The 27,178-nt window shown below is 47.5% G+C and overlaps 1 protein-coding gene across 3 annotated transcripts in view; it reads left to right on the forward strand.

Moving 5' to 3' along the window:
• Positions 1 to 1,339: 1,339 nt before the first annotated feature.
• MICALL1 (MICAL like 1) overlaps positions 1,340 to 27,178 on the forward strand; it is a 32,073-nt gene continuing 6,234 nt past the window's right edge. The window contains exons 1-13 of one of the 3 annotated variants that reach the window (XM_081211096.1): positions 1,340 to 1,554; positions 9,642 to 9,690; positions 12,975 to 13,116; positions 14,220 to 14,320; positions 16,172 to 16,308; positions 17,861 to 18,426; positions 19,755 to 19,818; positions 20,987 to 21,390; positions 22,000 to 22,487; positions 23,759 to 23,893; positions 24,696 to 24,825; positions 26,131 to 26,224; positions 26,969 to 27,042. In XM_081211096.1, the coding sequence (XP_081067222.1) occupies positions 13,032 to 13,116; positions 14,220 to 14,320; positions 16,172 to 16,308; positions 17,861 to 18,426; positions 19,755 to 19,818; positions 20,987 to 21,390; positions 22,000 to 22,487; positions 23,759 to 23,893; positions 24,696 to 24,825; positions 26,131 to 26,224; positions 26,969 to 27,042 (2,278 nt within the window). In that variant the 5' untranslated portion in view covers positions 1,340 to 1,554; positions 9,642 to 9,690; positions 12,975 to 13,031. The other 2 variants (XM_081211094.1, XM_081211095.1) reach the window with 2 other exon arrangements.

The raw sequence follows: 27,178 nt of genomic DNA on the forward strand, positions 1-27,178 counted from the left end.
GTCTCTCTGCAACCATTAGCACTACCTGCCCAAGGGAAGCAAGAGACAATGGTTTAACTTACATTCTTCTTCTGACACACACTTCTGGGGCTTTTTCAGCCCCAAATATTTCTGAGAGATCTCTGCATCCAGAAACCATTTTCTGATTAGTTCTCCCAGAGAGATTTCCCCCTTGGCCATCCTGGACCATTAACAAACCGTCTTCCTAACAAAGGAAGGTTTTCCAGACTCTGCAACAATAATATGTGCCAGGCAGGTAGTATCTGTGTTGTAAATTAATGTGAAATGACAACCTGAAATTAAGTGGTCTAATATGCTTACAAGTCTTTGAGTTGGATCCAGACTAACTAAACTATTTGCCCTTATGTTCCATGAGAATCCATGTGAAAAAAATAGTTATGATGACCTGCTTAAATCCCACTGATTGCAAAGGGAATTAGGTGCAACTATCTAGGCTGGATTTTCCCCAAAACATCTGCACTGGTTGCCCAGAACCCTAGAGCTGTGAATAGTAGATACATATACCTGCACATTTCCCCCTATTGTAAGGTTAGCAGACGTCCCTGTTTCCTGGGGACAGTCCCCAGATGTACAAATCAGTCCCCATACAAAATCCATTGAAGTTGAAAAGTGACCCTGGATTCACTGAAAAAAATCTGATAACCTTACCCTAGTAACTCTGTAAGGAAAAAGGGGGGCAGGATTTCGTATTATTTCAGCTTCATGTATAGATTAAAGGGTCTAATACTCTTATTTGGGGGCATTTCAGTAACGGGGAAACTATGTATGGCTTTAGGCAGGCATCATTTTATAGATCTCAGTCTGTGTCTGGGACGTGATATTACAGATTTGAGTTTGGTCTGGCATTCCCAGGAGGACCGCTGAACTCTCCAGCGCTCAGGCCTTCCCTGCCACAACTACCAATCCTTCAGCACCAAACTCTTGCTTGTATGCCTGGTCTCCTCCAGCCCAGCGTCATGTCATGAAGAGCCCTGATGGCGCAGACCAAAAACCCATCTAGCCCCGAAAGTGGGTAACCTGAAGCAACTAAGAGTCTCAAAACTCCCACCAGCCCACGCCAACAGAGGCCGATGGTCGGGGTGTGAGTGTTGGGAGTTGTAGTACAGCAACACCTGGTGGATCAAAGCCCCCCCCCCCCCATCTCTAGACCAAATATCCCGCTTCCCACAGAAGCCACTTCGGTGCTTCCGGGAAGCTCACAAACCCGTTTCCCGCGGATGCAGCTGGCGCTGAGCGGCATGCTGCCTCTGCCCATGGAAGCTCCATTTGGTGTTCCTAAAAATAAACTGCCGCAGCTCCAGCCAGCGCGCTCCGCTGCCGGAGTCCGTCCCCTCTCGGCTGCCGGGGAGCGAGGCATGCCCTCCTGCTCCTCTCCAGCCCGGCGGCCGCGCAGCACCTCCCTTCGCCCGCCAGCTCGCGGCCCAGACGGGCTTCTCTCCCGGGGCCGCTCCATGAGTAACCGCTCCGGTGGGGTCGGCGCAGGGATCATCATCATGGGCGGAGAAGCAGCGGCGGCGGCGGCGGCAGAGACAGGTCTGAGCAGAGCCCGGCGGTGTGGCTGGGCGAGAGAGGAAGGAGGCGCCCCCCGGGGGTAGGAGGCGAGCCGGGAGCCGGCAGAGGGAACCTGAGCGCGGGCCCCGGAGCTCAGCCTCCCCGCCCAAGCACGGGGCAAAGGAGCCGCGCCGGGCTGGGAGGCACAGACCCGCCTCGAGCCGCGCAGGAGCCGCCCGCATCCAACCAAGGCGCGCCCAGCCAGCCTGGCGCGGCTGCCTCTCCGCCCCATCCATGTCCCTCGGCCGGGCGAGGGCGGCGGCGGCTCCCTGAGCCTGGACCCGCGCCCCGCTGCTCGGCTCGTCGCCCGCCCCGATGTCGGGGCCCCGCAGCGCCTTGCAGGCCTGGTGCCGCCGCCAGTGCGAGGGCTACCCGGGCGTGGAGATCCGAGACCTCAGCAGCTCCTTCCGGGACGGCCTGGCCTTTTGCGCCATCCTCCATAGGAACCGGCCTGATTTGCTGTGAGTACCGGGCGAGCGCCTCAGACCCCCGACCACACCTCACCGCGCCCCCCTCCGGGACTAGGCCCAGCAGCCGCGCTCTCGCCTGGGCAAGCAGCCCGCCCGGGGGACGACTCCTCTGCGGCTGTGGAATGGAGATTTGAAAAGAGGGCAGGGGCGGAACAAGCCGTAGAGAAGGAAGGAAGGAAGCCCCCTGGCCATGGGGTAGATGTGGGGTAGCCCTCGAGTGGGATTTAGACTCCTTAGGAAAGAGGAGAGGGAGCCCAGGTTGCCACACCTGGCAGGTAGGAGGGGAAGCCTTCTTGTCAACGGAAACATGCACCCAAGCGCACACCCTTCTGCTCCATATTCATTGATCCTGAGTGACTTCTGTCCTTTGCTCATTACAGTTGCCAGTACAAATTAGGGCCTCGCCTCAAAAATGAGAGCCTAGAAAAGGCTGGAAGGAGAGTCCGCCCTTTTAATCCTTCTTTGATCACCCATAGTTGTATATAGAGATTAGGGTAGTTAAAACGTGGGAGTAATTAATCTGCCTAAAAGTGATCTCATGACCCAGGTTGCGTGTAACCATAGTTTAGCCTGAACAAGCAGACGTATAAGTTCCTAGACCAAAGCTCATAGCCGCAGCTGCTGTGCTATAGCGAGCAAAGCCATGGTGTTATGCTTGAACCCAGTCTCGTGGTTCGGTCTTGCTGCAGAGGCACTGTGCGTTGTAACCAAAGTCTGTTTTTGGTTTATCACTCTCTCTTTTTTGAGAGCGGGAGACAAACCATAAGCCTGAGTCTGGATGGGACACTAAGCCAAACCATGACTTAACTATGGGTAGTACATTAGGGCTGGGAGAGGAGCACTATGGCTGCAGTTAGGCTGGGAGGGACTTGGCGTAATTGATCATTCGTGCTAAGCCATAGTTTTACGTGCAAACTAGGCTCATATACAAGGGAATACCAGACGAAGTCGTCAACCCATATCAAGGAAGAGAGGTTGTAGACTGTTTTTCTGAAGTCTGGGGTCTAGTTAGGTGGTTGAAAACATCTTTATCAAAGAGGACTTGGAGGGAGCAGATTGAACCTGATAATGGGGCTCCTCTTTGCTTGGGCTGCTCTGATGGGAGTGGTGGCCTCAGACTGCCATTGGCATAGCTGCTCTGAAATCATAGAGGAAGAGAGGCATCTGATTATTGGGGTGCTGGTGGTGCTGTCTTAAAATCTGAATGCCAAGATTCATGTGCAACCTTTGATCGGTTGAGCTTCCTTATCTGACCCAGTACACTGTGGAGTTTCTTTATCACACACCTGGTTGTTGCAAACTGATTGAGCCTTTTTCTAGAAAGAGAGACAGGTTGCCTTTAATATGTGATAGTGCCAACTTCTCCTGACAATTCAGTATTATCGTTGCCATTTAGTGTAGTAATTAATACTTCACCTTCTAATCTCATTTTGAAAGCTTCCTGCATTGTCTCAGACAATGTGCTGCTTCCTTCCATATTACTATTTATAAACATGACTTGTGAATTGCAGCACCGGAGAATAACATCCATAGACAAAAGCAAGAGATTGATGAATGTGACCTAGTTTGTGTCCTTCAGTGACTTCTGTGCTTGTATTACAATGGACGGTTGCATCTGGTTGCTGCTTCCTTATGATCTGATTAAGTGCTTGGGGAGAAAAATTGGTGCCGTTTCAACAGGAAACTTCCTTATGTAGAGCTTTGAGAGTGTTCAAATGCAAGTCTTGCTTGGCAAAGATTTTAATTTAAAATATTTTTTTAAAAAAATAACTAGTATTTCAAATAACCATGTAGGTGAGAACTGGGAAACATGACCTTCCAGATGTTGCTGGACTACGAGCCCCATAATCCCTGACCTTTGGCCATGCTGCCTGGGGCTGAGGGAGCTGGAGTCCAGCAGTATCTAGAGGGCCCTGCTGCAGACAGGGGATGGCATTTTTTTAAAAAAAACATTGAATTAGGACCCGTATGGTAGAGTCCCATGGATTGCAAGAAGATCAAACCTCTCCATTCTGAAGGAAATCAGCCCTGAGTGCTCACTGGAAGGACAGATCATGAAGCTGAGGCACCAATACTTTGGCCACCTCATGAGAAGAGAAGACTCCCTGGAAAAGACCCTGATGCTGGGAAATATGGAGGGCGCAAGGAGAAGGGGCGACAGAGGACGAGATGGTTGGATGGTGTTCTGGAAGCTACCAGCATGAGTTTGACCAAAATGAGGGAGGCAGTGGAAGACAGGAGTGCCTGGCACGCTCTGGTCCATGGGGTCATGAAGAGTCGGACACGACTAAACAACAACATGATAGTTTGGAACAAACAAAAACAGTCTAGATACGATAGAAATTGAAAATAGTAAAAATGTTATAAAAACAAATTTAACATACAGTTAAAACTCATTAAAAACTTGACCATCATTTTTTTTAAAGAAGTCTTGTCTGTCAACTGGGAAACTATGAACAAAAGGGCCAACTGAACTTTTGGGAGAGAGAATTCAGCAATTGAGTAGTTACCAAGAAGGTCTTTTTACTGTTAGCCACACCTCCTTGGGTGGCAGAACAGGGCTACTGATGGCAACAGTAATGGACAGTAGGTTTGTTTTCATCATGCTCTGCCTCAGAGGTTCCCAGGGCATTTTACTGACCTCTGCAGGAGACAGATTGCTGGGGTAGATTTTCCAGAAACACGTGAAGTCTCTGGTTTTGATTTTCTTGCAAGGCGGCCTTACACAAGCCAGTAGTCTCTCAGCTTCAGGCCCATCCCTCTTCTATATGGAATCAAGAATACTGGCCTACCTTACAAAGCCATAAGGATAATTTATTGTGGTAATGTATGTAAATGGTGCCAAGGTGTGACCTGAAAGTGCATGAGACTTGCTGAAGTCTAAGAAAGTCTAGGCAATTGCATGGATAGGTGACCACCTGGGCACCTTAGGTACCCTGCATTGGATTCCATAACAGAAGAAAAGCAGAATGTAATTGTTAAAATAAATATTCCCTTGTTATATGTGTGTTATATTATCATCATCATGATTGGCCCTTTTTTATGAGAACATTTGCTGCTCTTCAGAATGGAGACTGAATTGTGCTAACACATTATCTTGGTGATTTCTACTCTAATTTTGAGATGTTTTCAGTAGACACAGAAAGTTAGCTTCTGATTAAATCAGCTTCGGTTTAGCATAGGTCCACACCACATGCAAGAGAGTAAACCCACAACCTGTAGCAAACAGGGGTTTGTTGCTAGGACATTGTTGTATCTTCACAGGTGGAGAAGTTATTGCCAAGGGTCTCCATACAGTACTGTGTGACATTGACATGCGATGACAGACAGGCATGAGAACAGTGAACAATTCATACACTTTTTAGATGTGTGTGGCAGCTGTTAAGGGTCCAAAAAGCAGTTGTTTAAAGAGCATGTGGCCTAAGCCAGCATCTGAACAAGTGGGTCAGAAGAGCTACATTCAGCAGTGGCAAACTTCTCCAAACAGCTTTTCTATCCCATTAAGCAGAAGTCGTTGCTGCTAAATATCCAGGACATAAATCTCTTTTCTAGCAGATGGTCTAACTAAGCACTTCTCAGTTTAGTGAACGATATTGCAGACTTGACACATAGGACCTTACAAGGACATGGCACGTTAAGAAAGGATTTTCGAAGCAGCATCTAAGGGGAGTGTTGAATCATTTTAACCACTTTAGTATGCCTTCATTTGGAAGCAGGGGATCTAAGAGTGGAAAGAACCACTCGAACAGATCAAAAGCAGACCCTCTCTCCTTCCCTTCATATTAATGGGTTCTGGCTGTGGTTGCAAGGTCCTCCACATGGACTGGCTGTTTCAGCTGAGGCCTTGGAGAACTCAAAGAATCTGCTTAAGACCACAGTGAATTCTATAAAAGCCCTGAATGCTCACATGCAGCTGTGCTATTAATCATTGCCACAGCTTCCACAGACCATATGATCAGGGCTTTGTGTGGTAAAAAGTAATAGAATTGTTGAGTTGGAAGGGACGCTGAGGATCATCTAGCTCAACCCCCATTCAATGCCGGAATCTTTTGTCCAAAGTGGGGCTTGAATCCACAACCCGGAGATTAGGAGCCTCATGCTCTACTGACTGAGCTGTCCCAGCTACGCTACCACCAAATAAATCAAAACTCCACTGAGGAAAGATTTCTGTGACTTGAATAGAATACTTTTAAATTCTTATTTTGCGTAATTTAGTCTGTATGTTTACTGACTTATTCAGCTTGCACTAGTTATAGGGGAGGAATATCCTGCCTATTGGCCATGTGAAATCTTGCAGTCATTTTGACCTGAGATTTCACCAGGGGTTGTCAACATGCTTTTAAGCATATCTTCACAATCTTATGGACTAGGAACTTGATTTTTTTAAAGTATAGGCACCAAGGAAGCTGAAGTATGTTATTTTCCCCTTCCCTGTGCACCAGTGTGGAATACACACAGCTCTATTTGTAGGGGGCACTGAAACTGCCTTCATATACATCATTGGTGGTGAACCAGATATGGGTTGAGGAAGAGGATGATAGACCCCTTCCACCCTCTCTGTTCATTGTGGCCATTCAGTGAAGGTGATGTGTGGCAACCCATATGTTCCTTGTCATTCACTCGCACTTGGAATAAGCCTTGCCCTTTTGTTTTCAGGGTAGTCGCTTTTTTTCTGACTACACAATGAACCAGAGGAGCCTGGGATCAGACACAGCTTTTCAAACCCCAGGCCAGTGAGTTGCGTGTTGGTTCGATTTGACCAGTGAGGTCTCTCTCTCTCCTATATCAGTATTAATACCATCCTTGGGCTCAGTGAAGTTTTCTCTGGGTTGTGGTGCCTCTATACATGCCAAGCATTAAGTCACCTTTTATATACGAGCAGCTAGTCAATGTTGTGTCCTGGCTGCATATCATTCCTGTGCTTTATTTTTTTGCATGTGAGATGATGACAGAGGAGGTGTTTCATATTGAGATTAACAAATACATCACAAAGAGAAATCCCTGCTGCTTTAGAGTTAGCAGCTGGAGGCCCTGGGCTAAACCTGGCTCCTGAGAGGCGCTGCCTGACTCTCTGTGCTGCCAACCTGGGGGCTAGATGGATATAGAGAAATCAGCGTCTGTGGTACGGGATAGGGATTAAGGCCCATCAGCTCCCCCTCACTTCTCAAAGTGGGTTTCTAAGATTATTAGTAGCACAGAGAGAGAAGCTTGCAGTATCGTATGACCCACTTTTGCTTCTGCGTTGCCTAAACCTGCTCCAGCATTGAGTGGAGCCCCTCCTGGCCGTATCTATGCTGAAATCCCATCCTTTCTTAGTGAGTAGTTCCTGCAGTTGAGTCTCCGTTGGATGGATGTGCTTAAAAGCAGTACTGCTAGGAGGCCTTGCTGGGAAATGCATGAACCTTGCTCGGATGAGAAAAAGAGTGTTTTGTCCTCTTGGAGAAAAATGAATGTTCAGCTTCACGTGTCTTTGATTATCCAGTTGTGAACTTCCTCGACTCTGGCTATAACTAGCACATTTCACACCGTGTTTCTGAGCTGCTGCTCTCAGCTGCATCTTTTCCTTCATTCCTCCCTCCCTCTTTCACTATTGCCCAGCAAGCTTACGTTGCTCAAGGAAAGCTCATGCAGAACAGGAGTGCCTTATACTCCATCTTTTCCCGAAGGATCTAGTAGTTAGTCAGTGGCCAGAAGGCTCTTCACTGAGGTCACCTCAGTAATTGGAATACCTACACCATGCTAGCTAGGTTTGCTTAGGCTGATTTGCAGATCAAACTTTTTGGGGCCTGAAATGGGCATCCCTGAAACAGATGCAGTAATGATACTGGGTGGTGCATAAAAAGCAATGTTTACTCTAATGCCGTAATTCTATTTCTATACTCTCAGGTCCCTCTTATTTCCGGGACCTGCATATAAGGCTAAAAAAGTACACCTTTTTTTTTTCTTGAGGGCACTCGCTCAGCAATATGCCAGTGAGATGGCAAAGTTCTCTCTGTGTTTTGTGTGAGGAGCATTGCTAGGTAGGGCCCACAAATTGAAACTCTTCTTACTTGGCAGTTTTTATAAGTAACATGAATAACAGGAAAAGAAAGACATGCATAGACCAGACCTACATATGTTTGTTCAGGAAGTTAGCCATATGGAGTTCCTGAGAAAGTATTCATAAGATTTCAGTCAGAGTTAGATTTTGTTATCCTTAAGTCTACAATTCATAAATTAACACAGGACACGATGCATAGAATGTAAGTGCTAAAACTCTATGCTTTGCAGGGTTGAATAGGAAAGCAGGAGAACAGACTAAAATAAAAATAAAATCCTTGTGCAACTGATGAAATGAATCCATGTGAAGAAAGGGAGCTTAGCCCCATCCTTAATCAAAGTGCTTGTTTTCCTGCACATGAAGCAGCAGGGGGTTGGACTAGATGACGCTCTGGGTCCCTTCCAGCCCTACAATTCTATGATCTTTGACTTCATCTCAGGTCCGTGGAGATGTCTAATTAAAGGTTTAAAATACACACACAATTGCTGAGATCATTGGGCAGACAGTTCCATCATAACCAATCATGGATGCTGTTATGGTGGATGTGCAACAACTCAGACATTTGCAGATCATGCCCTAGCTTGTTAAGGTTCCTCCTTTGTGAAAGGTACTGGAAATCTTGGCAAATGTTACCTCTTTTGCTGAACAAGCGTCCACACCATTAGCAATTAAGTGCCACTGGGTAGTTTTAGACACTGGATCTAATGGTCTTACACCCCACCCCCTTTAGGTGGAAGCACTAACTTACTTCACAGTGTGGCAAACCACAGCCTTCCCCTATGATGCTGTCATTGCTGTACACAAAGTTTTTCTTCAACTACAGGATGCTAGAGTAGAGTTGCCATATTTCAAAAAAGGTTTTTTTGTTTGTTGTTGTTTTGGCCAAAATCTCCCCCCCAAAATTGAAGTTTTTGAGCTGTTTTTTAAAGGAAATTTGCCAAAAATCCAACACTTCTGACATGGGTTGCCATACACCCGGGTTTTCCCTGACATTTTTACCGGTTTTGGGAAATTGTGCCAAGATGCTATTTCCAACAGACAAATCCCAGATATGCCCAGAAAATTCCGGACGTATAGCAGCCCTCTGCTAGGGGAAATGTCATGTGTGAAGCAGTCCACATGATGGTATATCCCTATTTGGATAGACTGAAATGTCATACGTGCGCTGGCTAAGAACATATTGGTGTAGAACTGTACAGTACCTTTGTGGAGCAGCAGTGGAAGTGTTGGTTTTCTTTTGAAAATAATAATAAGAACCAAAGCTCACTTTTTATCTTTGGTCGCCCTAAAATCAAGGTTCTACAGCCTGCATTTCCTGCCTTTGTGTTTTGTAAAATGCCGTAGTCGGAAGCTTTCTTTTCCTGCCTGTAACATCAAGGACAATTAAACTACAAAGATTCTGTGGTTTGAAAAGTGTGCTTTGAAGTGTCTCTATACTAATGGTTACCCAGAGATGCTGCCTCTCAAATCTCATGTGTGATCTGGTATAGATTGAACTGTGCTTCCTGCTCCTCTTGTAACACCTCCTTTATTTATTATTATTATTATTTTCCTTTCAGGGACTTTAATTCACTTTCCAAGGACAATGTATACGAGAACAACCGCTTGGTGAGTCCCCGCCTCTGTCTTCCTTCTTGATTACTTCACTTAATTCTGACGCCATTCTGGCTTACAGCAGGGTTTGAAAAAATCCCAGGTGCCTGGTTGCCCAGGTGTCTAGAAAATACGATGCTGGCACTCAGATATTTTGGCAACTCTTTCCAACCCTGGCTGCATGATTGTGTTTCTGATGGCTGCATTCACTTCTTGAAGTACAGAGGGGATTATCCCTCTTATCTCTTCCTACCTAAATATAAATATGTTGATATCCAGCGAGTGAAGATATTGAAGTATAATAAATATAAATAGTCATTAATTAATAATGGCTATAGAATCACCCAAAAGATCATCTGCTGTGCCCACCAGGATGATCTTGTGTGCTTCTGTTTTTGTGTTCTTCTAAGTACCCGGGTTCTGCAATTCACTTGCTTGCAAATTCCAATTGTTCAGTCTATATAAAGAAATGAAGATGTTCCCTTTTCATCTGATGAATGTGAACTGCCTTGTCCAGTAACTACCAGCTTTTGCTTCTGGAAAGTGTTGGACCTTCAGTTTTCTGTAAAGTTTAAATGGATGCATGCAATGCATGTGGACCAAAGTTTTGGATCGTGAGCTGCTTAATGTTTCTGGGATAGAGATGGGCCTGGCAAGGGAATTGGTTTGTATAGGAAAAGGAGCAGAAATGAAACTGAAAGCAGCCAGTACTGAAAAGAAGGAAGAATGTGTTCACTTAGGTAGTTTGTATGATTTTATCTCAGATTAATAAGCTGAAATCGAATTAGACTTTTGGCTGCACACACAGACTCTTGGATCCTTTCTTCCTTGTACAAACAATCAAACCGTTAGCTGTAGTTTCCCATTTTGTCTGAAGTAGGAAACTATGGTTAATAGCTTCAGAACAAGCTGGAATTATGAAACCTTTTGGCTAAGTTTTAATCAGTATAGATCCATGGAATTTAATGAACATTACTAACTAAGTTGGTGAGGGACAGAAGGGGCTTGGCAACCTGGGAAGGCAACCCATCTAGGAAGAGGGAAACTCTAATCCTAAACCTCTGCTGTTTTGTGGGATATCTTTGGGAGGAGAAAAAGCTAAGGAGTAAACCCTAGACAAATCTGGAGTCCCCAAGACGGTTGGATGGTGCCTTTTACACCTCCTTCTGGCAACTCCTGCAGCCAAGCTGGTACCAAACATCTTGCTCTGCTTTCCTTTGGACCACATCAGCGAGGCCGAGAGGGGGTTTTGTTGCCTGGGCAGTCCAGGACCTCCAGACACACTGCCCAGGTTTGTGTCCCAGGGAGATAATTTCGGTGCTGCTAACACAGCAGTTTGGTTTTACCCATGGAGGAACACTCCATTGTCTCTCTAGACAGACTGATGCTGAAAACTAAGTTAGGTCCAATAACTTAGCTCAATACCACCCATAGTTTGAAACTAGATGTAAATTGAAGACTTCCTGATATGTTTGCTTGCTTGTGTGAAGGATGGGGCAAAGGCCCCAAAGACTCTTCTCCTTTCCTCATTTATTTGTTATTTGTTTGTTATTTATTAATGTCATATGCCACCATTCCTCCCAAAGGAGGCTGTGACTTATTAAGATGAGATATGGCCATCTGAATGTGGTCAGTGTACAGCTCCATCCTTATTGAAACAGACTGAATAAAACTAGTTGCAACCAGACTGTATTTGTTAGAAACTCTCTTCCCCGCCCCCCGCCACTCTGTTCCTTAAAAAAAGAAATCAAGTTCAGATTTCCAGGGTAGCATATGAGATTCCACATTTGCACAGCAAACTTGCAGACCCAAATATGCAGCCCAGCATGATGGGCTTGCCATGACAGTGGAGGAATGTGCTTAGATTTCTCTTTGTGGCCTGCCAGCGATACCAAGCAAGTGTAAATAATAATCTCAGCTGGGCGAACAAGCGTTGATGTAATTGCAGACTTATGCTGGAGGTGGGCTGGTTCTGACATAATCCTTTATGGTTCCATTCTGGAAAACGCCAGAGCAAACCAAATGTTCAGGCATACTTAGTCAAGAGTGCCTTTATTGAAGTTTTGCCTTTATGTTTCCCTTGGCACTAAAGTAATGGTACCAGGCTTTCTTACCGTGTTTAAATTCCCAGCCCAAGACCAAATGGAACCAAGCAGAAGTTTTCAAGTTTGATCCCTGGTATCTCCAGGTAGCACTAGGAGAGACTGAAATCCTTGAGAGCCACTGCCTGTGAGCATAGACCATTCTGAGCTAGAGGGACTTATGGTCTGATTCAGTATAAAACAGATTCCTAGGTTCCTACTGCTGTGGTGGGCAGATCTCCCATTTCTGTGTGACTGGTATTTGTTTAATATGCATCTCTTCCTAGTGTTTTGTTCAGTGTTGTTGTCTTATGTTTTATATTGATTGCAACCGCTTTGAACACATATTTCTTGGGGGGGGGAAATGGGAGAAAGCAATTTTAAGCAAACAAATAAATAAAATATACTCCGCACAATATGGTTTATTCTTTATATTTGATAAGCGCCAACATTCTCAAATTGAGGGAGAGAGCCTCAAGGTCACCCAGTAAGTCTGTGGTGCAGCTGAGAATTGGTGAGAGTCCAAATTCTGACTAATGGGCCATGCTGGAAGCAAATATAGCGTCGTCATCTCTATTCTGCTTCATTCTCTGTCCCCGAGCAATTGCTAATGACTGGAGAAATTCACTTTGCCATACCCTGGCAGGGGCACTTCTGTTGCCACTAACTTCTTCCCAATTAAAGTGTGTGTGTGTGTGTGTGTGTGTGTGTGTGTGTGTGTGTGTAATATATAGAGAGAGAGAGAAAGAGAGAGAAATTTGGAAGAGCGGGTGTTAAACTAAAATGGTGGAAATGATCATTGGACCCTTGCTGAAATTTCAGGGGTGAACCACAGAAAAGCTCTGCTGATTCAGGCCAAAGGCCCACCTCTTCTGGCACCAGATGCCTATGGGAAGCCTGAAAGCAGACCTGAGCACAGTAACACTCTCCCAACCTGTGATCCCTGACAACTTGTGATCCCCTGGCATTCAGAGGCATACTGCATCTGACAGTGGAGGCAAAACATAGTCATTGTGACTGGTAGCAATGCCAATGGAAAGAGGTGGTATGATTGGCCTAGGTCCCAATATGTGTCATCTTCCTTATTAGTTCCTTCTGTACTGCAAGTTTCTACTTGGCGACTTCTGCCCTTATTTTGTTCCACCAGCGGTGCTTGCCTGCCTCTTTCTCAGAGTCAGCTTCCGCTTCCTGATTGTCTGCTCTTTGTTGCCTTTGCAGGCCTTTGAGGTGGCTGAGCAAGAGCTGGGGATCCCTGCCCTGCTGGATCCCAGTGACATGGTCTCCATGAAGGTCCCCGACTGCCTCAGCATCATGACCTACGTCTCTCAGTATTACAACCATTTCAACAACCCCAACCAAGGTGAGAGCTCCAAAGCGGGGCATTTCCCTACAGTTACCCCTCCAGGGTAATGACACAGAGGAGGAGTTGTGCTCCCCTCCCCATGACAATATTGGCACCTTTGCTCGCTTGCAGTCCATAAAGTTGTTTGCAGTGGTGAGCACTGACTTCTCCAAGCTTGATGAATCCATGCCCTTCTCCTAGAGCAGGTGTGGAGAACCTTTAGCCCTCTAGAAGTTGGTGAACTACAACTCCCATCATCCCTTGTCTGTGGCCTTACTTGCTGGGGTGATGGGAGTTGTAGTTCAGCTGCTGAGTCACCCATGAGCATGAAATACTTGCCTTTGGTGAGTGGGTTAGTAGATTCCGAAGTACCATACTGGGAGCAATACACCATCACCCTTCCTGAGACTGGCGTGGGGCAGGACACAAACACTTGCTTGCTCCTAATTTGCCAAATTTTGCAGATCCCCAGAACTGCACATGGTTTTAATGCTGCTGCTTAATGTTTCTGGGCTCTGGGCTGAAAGCCGAGCTTAAGGGCTCATCGCAGCTTTGAAGTATAAAGGAGTGGGGTGAATAGTTTGCCCACAACAACCGGAAAGAACAGAAACTCATGTAGGCTGTGTGCTGCCACCCCTGTCTAGGTGTTTTCAACTATGAGACAGTAGCGAAGTGAGAAAATCCACTTTGTCAAATGCAGTGATACTCTACAACTTCTGGCCCTGAAAGCATACAGGCGAAAAGGGGGTGAGGGTAGATGAGCAAATCCATCTCCAGTGTCCCTGCATTTACCAGCTCTGCTTTAGAGCCACGTTGAGAGGGAAAGTGAAGGGAGATTCTAAATGCGTTCACCCAACTGGCCTAGAATCTTCCCCGTGAGCCTCCCCATGCCTTAGCTGGGTTCTCGATCGCAAGGAGGCTAAGCACGCTCACCCAAACACATTAAGACTCCCTTTTCTGACTTTCCCTCTGGTTTGTGTTCAGAGATGTGCTTGGGTACATGTACTTGCCCCCTGCCCACTTTTAGCCCACATGCTTTCAGGTGAGCACCTGAAGAGGGCTTCTGTCTTTTACTGACTCATCAGCCACCATCATGGATTGGTTCCCATCTGTCTTTGCAGCCAGAGTCCTCCCGCCTATGAAGCACCCTGCAGTTGCCTCCTCACCTACTCTGCCAGCACACAAACCTGTGCCTGCCTCCGAGACCACATCAGCCCCCAAGGTACTGAGCCTGCTCCTCTGATCGGTCAGATGTCTCTAACCTGCTTCAGGTTCCAGTTTCTGAATTGATTCTTTCCAAAAGCAATAGATTCAAAAAGTATGGCTGATCATTCTGTCCTCTTCAGCTTTGAAGAATTTACGGTTCTCCTTTTGTGGTTACTGTGGCAGGGTTTATATTGTTTCTGCACTTGACACAGAGATATGTATATTTCAGGAAGGGGAATGCAGTGTATAGAGCAGGTGTTACTCACAAAGTTCAATGCAGCCGTTGTGCCACTAATAACAGCCCACAAAGGCAGGGGTGGCCCTTTAGGTATTGTTAGTCTTCCAACTCCCATCAGCCCCAGCAGCATGGTCAATGGTCTGGGAGAGTGGGAGTTGTAGTCCAATAATATCTATAGGGTTAGAGGTTCTCTTGTAAGGGTTTGCTAAATCTTATGTTTATGCTACCTGCCAGGGATTGCAAAAAAGGGATGTTTGAGCACCATGAATGCCACAATATCTGAGTTGTAAATTGTGCAGGTTTGGTGTACAGAGTTGCTGTTATTCCTGATATCCGAGGGCCTTTTTTTTGTTTTGTTTAACATAATTGAGTATTTTGAAATAACTATCCCTTAACTCACATCAGTGGTTGCTGTGTTTACAGGATATCAGCCCTACATATCTTGTTTCACCTTGGGATAAAAACAATTCTATTGTAAACAACCTTTTTTTCCTGTGACAGGGGTCAACATTTTTGCCCAGGGCAAATAGCAAACCTGTTAAACCTTGTCATGCACATTTCAAACTAGGATTCAGTTGCACACAGAGACCGTGAAACAGAGCTTGCCTCTGGACAGGGTTGCTGTATGATAAACACCTGTCTTTCTCCAGTCAGCAATAATGCATGAAGACAAAGTACTGGCTTCTTCCATGACTTCTCAGTATAACACTTTCTACTGCCAACAGTTCCACATGATCATGTCAAACAATAACACAGAAGCCTGCAATCATCCGAGGAATGGAAACATGCACGCGAAGAAGGAGGCGACAGTGAATTAGGGATCCTGCAAAGTCGTGCAGCGCATTTGCTCAGGCTTAACAATACATTCAAAATCCAAAAGAGAGTATAGCATGCCTCTCTGCTGAAACTCAGAAACTTTCATGTTTACAAGTGAAAATGTAGACAGACCTTTTACCATAACTTAATCAGAAGGGTTGCGGGGGGGGGGGGGGTAATATCAGAGTCCATAGAAAATTGCTTTGGTGTGTGTGTGGATGTGGCATGTACACCTCTGCTTGGCCACTCCTGATTACAGAAAACAAACCAGTTACCTGCAAATTGAGAATAAGCCAGATAATGCAAACCAATTGGAGGTAACAACTGGATTTCTGAAGAAGAAGGAAGGTCAAGATATGGCTTCTATTCTGAAAAGAATATTGTAACCTGGAAGCTATATATGTGCCTCTTTCAAGGGTCTTGTTGAGAGATTTAGTAGTTCCCATGAGCTGTTGAGAATTTTACATTATTGAACTGGTATTGGAAGATTCCCCTCTTCCTCCTTGGCAGTCATCGTAGGAAAGAGCATCATGCTCCATTCATTCCAAGACTGGCTGAGAGCCAGAGCATCTTGCTGAGATCTGGGCTGCGGATGTTGGATAAGTCACTTCTTAATACTTTGAACTGGGTGGGGCAGGAATTTGCAGCACAGTGGAGCCCTAAGTTGGTAAGCAACCCTAGTACCTGAATAGATCTTTCTTCAGGTTTGAGGCTCTGCTGTGCTAGACAAGAGTTCTCTTGAGGCCAGTCCCAAGAATGTCTGAATCTCTTTGTTTGTGGAGGCATTCTTACGCCACCTTTCTGTTGCCACAGGATGAGGATGCTGCAGGCCTGGCGGAGCAGTCCCAGCGAACCACCCTGAGCAGCACTTGCGCAGCTTGCCAACAACACGTCCACTTGGTCCAGCGCTACCTGGCTGATGGCAAGCTGTACCACCGCCAGTGCTTCAGGTAAGCTCTTCCTCCTCACTGAAGACCAAGTGGAGCCACCTGCTCTCCTGTAGCCTTATCCTTCTTTGCCAGGCATGGCCTTCTAATTACGCCAAGCCCACGGAGATCATCTCTGTTTTCTGAGTTGTGAGAACACACTACCTGCATATTTTTGCCAGCTACCATGAGGTCAGTAACTTCATTATGAAAAGAGAGAAATAAGCAGCAGCCTAAAACTTCTGTACTTGAGTGGGTCCCATAATTGCTGCTGTTCTGAGAATCAGGCAGAAGGGGCTTTACTTGGCTGGTGGTTGTCCTCTATTTGTCTTTATAGGATATTGTCCTCGTTTAGATAGATAGATAGATAGATAGATAGATAGATAGATAGATAGAAAGATAGTTCAGTAGCACCTTAGAGACCAACTAAGTTTGTTCTTGGTATAAGCTTTTGTGTGGATGCACACTTCTTCAGATACGTCCTCCTTTAATTAGTATTTAAATTAAAAGCTTTCTTTTTAAGGCTGCATTTCAGTACAATAGGAGGACTTCTGTTTCATGTCCTTCTCCCCACAATGCCCAGGATCTGCTCCTGAGGGTCCCCCCAAACCTCCAGGGCTGATTTTGATGGTACGAAGGGGTGCTGGAGAGGACATTGCACACACAAAAGTCTGTTGTAGTAGTGGAGCTGCCACACTGGATACAGCTCAAGGTCCTCTCTAAGAGATGTTTCCAAAAATATGACATCAGGTAAAACACAGATTGCAACAGCAGCCAGTGAATAGTAGCTACAAAGTAGTCAGACTTTTAAACAATGTACAGCCCAGCATAAAAATAGCCAGAATGTCCAGATAAACTGAAGATTAAAACCCAGTCCTCTAAAACCCAACAGCCTAAAAAGAAAAAAGAAAGCTGAAACAGATGGGGCTTCAAGGCTTTTTCACATCACTACTGTAGGTTAAATGATGAGGGCATATCAATTTTTTTTCAAAAACATGAGCAACTGTGGGAATATAGAACTCTACTGTGATGTTCTGCTACTAAATCCATGAGGCTCATAAGTCTCGCTCTCATTCCCAGTTGTGACCTGCTTTCCGTGTTATTGGCGTACGACTGTAGCGTAGAAAAAGTGAGGGGCACGTCTGTTTCTCAGGAAAGAGGCACATTTTCCAAACCAGCTTTGATTGTTTTACTTAATATGTCTTTTGTCTGAGGAATAAAATGTACTTGATTAACTTTATGGTGTCATATTTGCCCACACAAAAAGGGAAGACAGATCCAGCCCCGGAGAGCAAAACTGCTTTTGAGTTTAAGTCATGTGAGAGAGACGGCACCAGCCTCTGCTCTGAAAACCCTATAGCCTGAGTTAGAAGTGCAAATCAGTTGTAATTTCTATGTGGACAAATGGGGAATCAAGAAACAGAGAAGCTAAGTGACTTAGCCTAGGGTGTCACAGGGCATCTTTGGCAAAGCTATAAAGGGAAGTTTGTTCTTCTAAGGGTGCCTGTGATCACAACTCCGCAATTCTTGCCTATCTCCACTGTTTGGTGACAGGCTTTGCTTGTGTCTCTGGCAGGTGTAAGGAATGCTCCAGCACTCTCCTCCCCGGTTCTTACAAGCCTGGACCTGAACTGGGCACGTTTGTGTGCACCCAGCATCGTGGCAAGTTGGGCCTGAGTGGGAGGATGGAGCGCAGACCAAGCCCAGATCTTCAGCACGCGGGGGAAAGCGGAGAGGCTGGGATAGTGAGCACTGGTGTGGAGGAAGAGAACGGAATACTGGAGGAGCACCCATCCGCCGCGGAAGAGATAGGCAAAACGGGGGAGAGGGTAGCTGATGGAGTGGAAAGCGAGATGCCTCTTGCGCAGCCAAAGAACGAAACACATGCCCCTGCTCCCGGATCTGAAACCTGCTCCCAGACACCCCCCAAACCTCCTGTGCCAGCAAAGCCACCTCTGCTCATGCAAGAGAAGGCTAGCCTGCAACACGGGCAGCTCAAGGAGGCTCGGCCCACGCCTGCCCCCAGGAAGAGCACAGACACAGCAGCAGCCCTGTCACCGCCAAGCTCCCAGCCTGTTCCGAAGCCCAGAGCCAATGTGCAAAGCGAGGGATCCAGTGAGCCTGGCGCTGGACTGGCCAATGGTAAGGAAATGCGTGCGCAGAGGGAAGCAGTGAAAAACCCATCTGCAGCACCATGGCAATAGCCCAACTGAAATGGGAGCCCTCATTTGCAGCTTGTGTGGATTGGAATCTTAGAATCACAGAAGGAACCTCAAAGGCCATCTAGTTAGACCCCTGAGGCAGGAAACCTGCTGCTGCAACATCTCTGGTAGGTGGCCACCCGTGATGTTGCAGGAGCAGAGTCCCTGCTTTCTCTTTTTTGTAAACTGCAGTGCAGCCATTCTTGTTGAGGGGCAGTATAGAATTTTCTGCATAAATAAATACAGTTGACGGGGGGTTGTACGAGAAAACCTTTGGAGGTACCTTTCAGTTGTAGCAGTGGGCAGCTTGGCAAAAGCCTTTTTGTCCTGTGAAACATACGCTTCTGATGGGACAGATAACCTGGATTCTGTGCCCACAAATTGACTGCATTCACCCCCTGTGTGATGCTTCATTCTTCCACAAGCATGATTTTCTGGTAAGGACCAGTGGAGTGGATGGAAAGAAGGGCGTGGAGATTCAAGGCTGGGTGTGCCTTGGGCATAGACCAGAGAGCCGTAGCCAGGATGGAGGGAAAGGAGCTGTGTGGCTGTGCAGTCATGCTCCCAGAAGGCAAGAGATGATTTATTTGGCCACTTTCCTAGTTTCTGAGGTTTCGCAAGATGCCGCGCAGCTGCATGTTGGGAGCTTTCATCCCTGGCTATAAAGACAAGTTATCCCAGCGTAATGGATTTGGATGTCCTTGCTAGGAGATGAGACACATGGGTATGTTAAGAGCATCAGGAGAGCCCAGCTGGATCAGACCAAAGGCCCATCTAGTCCAGCATCCTGCTCTCACAGTTGCCAACCAGAGGCCTATGGGAAGCCTGCAAGCAAGACTAGAGCTCAAGAGCAGTCTCCCCACTTGTGGTTCCCAGCAGCTGTTATTCAGCAGCAGATTGCCTCTGACAGTACAGGGGAAAAACAGAGCTGTTAGCCATTATGGGAATCTGCCATGACTTTGTCTAAGCCTCCATTAAGGCACCTATTTTGCTGGCTATCCCTATGTCTTGTGGGAATGAATCCCATAGATTTAACTGTGTGCTATGTGAAGAAGTATTAACTGTTGTCCTGAATTTTCCAACAAATTCAGCAGTGCTTGAAAACTGTTGCGAGAGAGGGAGAAAAATCCTTTCTCTATCCACTTTCTCCAAATTGTTCATAATTGTATACACATCTATCATTTTCTCCCTTACTTGCCTTTCCCCCTCTCCTAAACATAAAAGCCCCTAATGTTGCACCCTTTCTTGTGTTCTTCATTTCTGGATTAGGTAGGCCTCCTGAGCCCTGTCCTCCTGTTCCGAAGCCCAGAGGCAGACCCACGTCCTCCGAGCGGTATGTCCCTTTCGCTTGCAAATCACAGACAGCGAGATAAATGTCAACCTTCCCTCCAGTTTCCTTTTTCCCTATTCATGCAAATTGAGCTGCAGGATGGGCATGCATTGGAGGTTTTAAGTGAGAGATGGAGGCTCATTCAGAACTTGTTATTCTGAAGTAGTGACACTCTCCCCCCCCCCCACTGTCTATTGAAGAGAGAATCCTGGGTCCTTGCAGAGCAATACAGACAGCAACAGCCCCCCTTCAATCTGTGTCCTCTTGTCAAAATGCAAGTTAACAAACAACTGTGTAGACCACACTTCTCCAACCTGGTGCTCTCCAGATGTTGTTGGCCTGCAACTCCCACCATCCCTGAACACTTCCTGTGCGGTCTGGGGCTGATGGGAGGTAGAGTTAAAAAACATGTTGAGGGCACCCAGTTGGGAAGGCTGACTAGATAGTAAATCATGCAGATGAACCCTGTGTAGGAAGAACAGCATGTCTTGATTTCCAAAGGGTAGCTATGTTAGTCTATTGCAACGAGTCTTGTGGCACCTTTAAGGACTAGCAAAGCTAAGAAATCAGGTAGTTTTCCCTGGACCATGTGTCACAAGACTCTTCATCATGCTTTAAGCAGCTCTTAGCAATTTCAGCCACAAAGAGGGGAAGATGGAAAGGCTCAGGGTCATGTCTGAGTCACTTGATGTCTCCCAGTCCAGCACAGATGGAAAGGGTTGTTCGCAGTGCATCAGACTATCCTTAGCTTGAGAATCCAAAGCTGCTGCTCAGTATTCCTGCCTGAAAGATTGGAGAAAAAAATAACAGGGCTGTGTATATTCTAAACATAACAACCAAAGTCATGATTCAGTACCAAGAAAATATGCTTTCTGCTTTTCAGCCTTCAAATTATACATGTGTCTATCTTTTTTCTTTTTTTAAAAGCAAAGGGTTATGAAGTAAATTAGGCTTTGGCAGGGGGGGGAGTGAATGTTGTGTTCAGTATCAGCTTGTGGTCTTGTGTGGCACGCTTGCAGAATATGTGCAGCTTTGGGCTTCAGAGACCGAGCGTCTTGCTTTCTCTTGAGCAACAGACCAGTGGGCACCTCCCTGCTTGGGAGGAGCCTCTTTTCCATTTTGTACTCTCCCCCTTTCATCCTTCCTTACCCCATATATTTTCTCCTGCCAGAACTGGGGAATGCCCGCGGCCCAAAGACCCTCCCTGGATTGCATTGGTCCAGGGAGAGCCCAAGAAGAAGCTGGCCCCTCCGCCTCCCCCGCCAGGTAGTCGCAAGGAGAGCCCCTCGAGGGTTTCGGAGGAGGATGAAGGCGGAGAAGGGAAAGCACAAGGCAGGGAAGGCAGGCCTGCTCCGGAGGATCCCAAGCCGTATAACCCCTTTGAGGAGGATGAGGAAGAGCAGCAGGAGGAGGAAGAGGAGGGAGTCGTCGCACAACAGAGCACACCAAAGCAAGAGCAGAGTGAGGGCGAGCCCACCTCCAAGGGGGCTCACCCCTGGTATGGCATCACCCCCACCAGCAGCCCCAAGACCAAGAAGCGGCCAGCTCCAAGGGCCCCCAACGCATCCCCTCTTGGTGAGTCTCCACCCTGCCTTCCGACAGGAAGGAAAAGAATGAGCTCTCTCATGGCTTGCACCAATGTGGCTTGGATGTTTGAGGCCTGGTCCTGCCATGCTTGCCGTGGCTGGGGTGCCCTCAGGGCTTTGTTGGACTCAAGCTCCCATCATCCCTGACCAGTAGCCATGCTGGTGGAGGCTGATGGGAGTTGGAGTCCAGCAACGTTGAAGGGGAGATGCTCAGGTTCCCCATCTTTCAAATGGGCCTGTCTGGAAAAGGTGTTCTGTCATGCTATGACTTTTTTTCTGCCCAAGCGCTGCCGTCACTCCTGGGTGCTTTGTGGGGGGGGGGGCAAATTGGCTGGGGCAGCAAAGGTAAATTTTGCCTTTGGACCAGTAGGCTAGGTTTTGCGCACACACATCGTTCTCTGTCCTCCAAATGGACAATCAAGAGGCAATATCGGAGTTCAAGGACACATTCCAAGCAGGCATATTGGGGGCCAAAGTAAGGCCAGTGGGAGGTGTGGCATGGGAAGGGTTCAGAGGGCTGGGCAGAGAGGCCTAAAGGGCCATGCTTGGGCCTGAGTTCCCCCACTTTCGTCTCACCTGTACTTTCCCCTGGTTGCAGCTCACCACCCCATCTCCCGACTCTCCCGCTCGGAGCCGTCTTCCTCCACCCCCTCGCCCGCCCTGAGCCTGGAGAGCATCGCATCCGAGTGTTTGGCCAAGGGCGCGGACGACTTGGACGAGACCTCCGTGCCCAAGAGCTCCTCAGAGCCCGCAGTCCACGTCCCGGCCGCCACTTCCATTGTCTCCTCCTCAGCCCCTCCGCTCCCCCGTCTCTCCTCCTCTGGTGAGGAGTGTCCCACAGCCCTGCCCGGCAGCTCGGCCAACTCCTCCTTTTCGTCCTCCAGCGATTTGGCTGGCGATGGCAGCGAGGCACAAGGGGGACATTCACAGACTGCCCGAACCTCCTCATCTGGGAACTTGAAAACCTCTCCTGGGGGAGCCTCCCCCAAGCCTTCGGCGGGGGCCATTCCCACACCTATCCTCTTGGCCTCGGAGCTGAGTGGTGCGGCTGCCAGGAGCTCTCCATCACCCAAAGCACAGCCAAAGGTAAGTTGGAGTCGCTTTCCTAGGTTCTGGTCGTGAGACCCATCCTTCGTCCCTGCAGGTTTTTGAAAAACAATGACCTTTTGCCTTGCTCTGTTACTTTGAAAGGTCCCTGAAATGAACGGAGAAGTTTTTATGTGTGCATGTTTGTGTGTGTAACAAAGCATCTGGCCAGGAAGTCCCAGTCAGAGTTACAGCTTTACTGTCTTCCTACAGTGGCACCTTGGTTTGCAACCGCTTTGGATTACAACCACGTCAAACCTGGAAGTGTGTGTCCCTTTTTTTGGATTACAACCCATTTTTGGGGGGAGGCCCCATTGGCGAAAGCGCACCTTGGGTTACAACCTGTTTTGGTTTACAACCAGACCTCCGGAACAGATTATGTTTGTAAACCAAGGTACCACTGTATTCCCAGAGACATGACAACTTCTTGGCCTGCTCTCCACTCTCGCCTCTAGCACCACCCGCTGGTTATGTTATGTACTGCTTATTTTGCAGCCTTACAAATAATTAACTCCGGGTAGAAGCTGCTGTTATGAAGTATTGCACAGGGTTTCAGATCCTCTGTCAATGCTGCTTTAAAGATGGCATGCACAACAAAGGCTGTTCTCATGGGGAAAGTCTGTTAGGGCTGTGTTTAATGGTGCTTAGGGCCAGATCTGATTGGGGGGGCTTCTGATTCCCCCACCCCTGCTTTATCTCTCCATCAGTTTTGGCTTTTTGCTCCAATCTCTCCCCCTTCGAATTAGCATAAGCCTAAACTGATCACATGCAGAGGGCTTGAAATGAAGGCTGCCTGTGGCTCATGAGCTGCAGAGGAGGGGGCTGACACGAAATTCCCCATCCACAGAGTGCTGCAGGGTTTCGTGTCAGCCCCCCTCCCTCCATCTTTTACCCCGGGAAATTTAAAACTCACTGCTCCACCATGCAATTCCCTGTTCCACTAAGATCCCTTGAACTGCAGGGCAGTCTTACTGTGGCTGGCTTGTCCTCAGTTGCTGAGCATGGCTGTCGGGAGTGTCCCCAGCATTTGTGATTTCTCGTGTGCACTGCCTCATTTCCCTTGTTCAGAATCAGGAGCCCCTGGCCTGTGTCTGTTGCAAAAGAGGCCTGGCTACTACGCCCCCCACTCCCACCCCCCGTGCCAGAGCTGAGTCCCTGCTCCAGAGATATGGTCCTCAAAAGTGCCAGGGTGGAGTGGCAGGTTCAGGATACCATTGTGGTGCAGCCCAAGAGGTATATTTTGATATTCTGCTTGGTGTGTTTGTCCCCAGTCATCCTGCAAAGAGAATCCCTTCAACCGGAAGCCGTCGCCTGTCACATCCCCCTCCATTAAGAAGACTCCAAAGGGACCCAAGCCAGCAAGGCCTCCTGCTCCAGGACATGGCTTCCCGCTAATTAAACGGAAGGTAACGAGGATTGGGGGCTTCTGCCTCATTTGCCATGCTACTTAAATTCCCACAAATCACTCACAAAAGGAGTATTTAAATTAACTGAGCTAACTCAGTCGTGTTTGTTAACTTCAGTGGGTTCTACTCTGAGTAAAACTTAATTGAATACTACCCCTGTGGAGAGGGATTGCATACTTTCTAGCAGGCTAATTGAGAGCTAAGGGCTGGTGTGAGGCATTTTTATGCAGTGGTTGTGGCTTCCTCTGAAAGCTACACCATAACAAAGGCTGCTGGGGCAGATTCTAAATGCTGAGCCTGAAACCTGGCTTTGAAGGTGCTGAAGGCAAGCCTTGCCTGCAGAGGAACAGTTATCTGGGGTCAGGTGTGGGGCAGGTGCTGGGGCAAGGCTTGGGGAAATGACAGCACAGGTCAAAGAGGGGCCAGGGCATGTTTAGTTAGGCCTGCAGACTGGAGGTTCCTCACCAGTGCTTTATGTTTACTCTGTGGACTCCAGAATTTGTCTCCTTAAGAATGTTGGCCAAAACAAGTTTCTGTCCCTCATGATTGTGTAGGAAACCATCTGAAACATTCAGTAGTGATAATTTTAGGTAAGGAGGCAGGGGGGATTTTGGGTGGGACACCCCTGCCAGGTTCTGCCCTACATCTTGCCCTAATTCACAGATACATATTTTTAAAAATGTATTCCCCATGAGTCTTATCTCCCTCCTCCCACCCTGGAGTCAGTAGTTATCTTCTAGAAAGCCACGCCTGCCTTGTTACAAACAGGAAGCATGATCCTTGGTTCCTTGCCTTTTTACAGGTTCAGTCAGACCAGTATGTTCCAGTGGAGGACATCTATGGCGAGATGGACAGCATTGAGCAACAGCTGGATGAGCTGGAGCATCGAGGGGTTGAGCTGGAAAGGAAGCTTCGCAGCATGGAAAATAATGGTAGGGTGGTGGATCGCTGCCTGTGAGGCTGCGCAGGGCGAGGCAGAAGGCAGGAATATTCGCAGGATATATGAGTGTCATCTTTGGCCATGCTTGCTGGGGCTGCTGGGAGTTGTAGTTCAGCAACATCTGGAAGGCCAAAGGTTCCCCCGCACCTGATATAAAGCAGCCAGGTTTACTTTTCCATGGCTTGGGCACCACCTGCCTATCTTTGCTTATCCCACTGTGTATATTCATGGGGTGAATGTTAAAAAATATTCTATGTATATGAATTATCCATGTTTGTTAAAATATATGCCACGTAATACTTGGTTAGGGAACTTTCAGGCAGAAGGGTTTCTGTGTTCAGAGCAAAGGCAAGGAGGGAAGAGGTTAAGTGTTGGCAACTTGGAAAAAATGGGTCAGGTTTAAAAACAAAAGCTACCCCTCCAGGATGTTTGGTATGTGTGTCCAGAGATGGAGGTGATTGAGGAAATGCCTTTGTGCGTGTCCTGGTTGTGTTTCTGCTTCAAAAATAGTATTTCTAGGTTTCAGGTGCTCTGAAGCTAATGTGGACTCACAGTAAGAGCTGCTGTAGCTGCCTCATCCCTTTGCCTCTGTGGTGGGCAGATCTCAGGGAAGGTCTCAGTGGTAGAGCACATGCCGTGCGTGGCAAAGATCTGGGTTCAGTCCCTGGCATTTCTACGTAGGGCTGAGAAAGTCCCCTTGTCTGAAACCCTGGAGAGCCACTGCCAAGGTAGATGAACCAATGGTCTAATTCAGTATTGGTGTCAGGCTCTGAAGAGTGTGTGGCAGAGGCAGGGGGACAGGGTAGTGACCCCAGAGAGGGACCAGTGATTTATGGGATGCCATGCCACCCACAAGGCAGGAGCCAGGGCAATTCAAGGCAGAAGGAGAGACGGTTCAGGCGAGGGACAGGTCAGTAGATTCCCCACCTTCCTCTGTCCCACTGTCTCCTGGGAGCAGGAGGGGCTTGAAAAGGGAAGAGCAGTGACGACTTCTGTGCAGGAGGTCTCAGATTGAGGGCATGCCGCCTGTCAGATAAGCCGGAGGATAGGAGGGGGCCCCACTGTTGCTGCAACTTCTCCGTAGGGCCCAGACCTATGGACAGCTGCATAGAGGCTAGAAGTGTGTGAGTATGTGTATCCAGAGCACGATGGAAGCTGCTGTAAATGGTTCTCTAGCCAACAAAGAGTTAACTGTCAGACGTGCATCTTCCTTATCCGAGATAGGCCAGGACAATAAGGTAGCTTCGTACCCGTGTGGCCTTCTGAGCTCTTTCCCTTCCTCTGTCCCTTTGACCAGCAGATATTCCTGAAGACGGCTTGCTGGTTGACTGGTTCAAGCTCATCCACGAGAAGCACATGCTGGTGCGCCGGGAGTCTGAACTCATCTATATGTAAGTACACATGGTTGATGAATGGCCACACACTTTCTAGGGGGCAAGTGCCGCTCTTTGCAGGCTCAATCCCAAGCGCCAAAGGCCACCCCAAACAGGTAGGTCAGAGGTTCGGGGGGCGCCATATGTTGTTGGGCTGCATCTCCCATCGTCTCCAGCCAGCATGGCCAGTGGTCAGCAATGATGGGAACTGTCATCCAGCAGCATCTTAAGGCTCAGATTCCCCATCCAGGAGTGGATCTTCCAACCTTCTGAAAGAATCTGGACCTTGCTGAATTGGCTGTGGTAGGGAATGCCATAATGGCAAGGAGGATGAGCTAGTTAACTGGCACTATTACAGATGCCACATAATATTAGTTCTGCACTTGTTCTGCAGGGGGGCACCACCAAAACTCTGGAACTCACTGCCTATTGACACCAGGCAGGTGCCTTTACTGTACTCTTTTCAGCACCTGCCAGAAACTTTACCCAAACATGTAAAAACTGACAGACATTTTAATCTGCCATTTTAGCCTAGCTGATTTTATTTATATATTTTGTTTTTTAAAACTAACTTTAACTTTTATCAATAATTCTAATGTATATTTTATGCCTTTTGAAAACCACTTAGAAGTTTTACTTCCAGTTAAGCGGTGTATGCAGATATTGTTAAAAATAAAAAATTTGCCTTGCTGAAGATTCCCATCCCGCTGCTCCCACATCTTTTGTGCTGGCATGTAACTCTCCTCTTTTCCTTCCTTTTAGCTTTAAGCAGCAGAACTTGGAGCAGCGTCAGGCTGACGTGGAGTATGAGCTGCGATGCCTCCTCAACAAACCTGGTACGTCTCTCAGGGTGTGATACGAGCAGTTTTTAAAAAAGTGATCTTTGCCATAGCATTTGAAAATGACTTGAAAATGATTTTGGATGCATTTGAAAGGAACAGTGTTACAGGACCTACGTGAGGAGACCATGCC

The sequence above is a fragment of the Podarcis bocagei genome (assembly GCF_964188305.1).
Source record: "Podarcis bocagei genome assembly, chromosome: 10".
NCBI classification, from domain to species: Eukaryota; Metazoa; Chordata; class Lepidosauria; order Squamata; family Lacertidae; genus Podarcis; species Podarcis bocagei.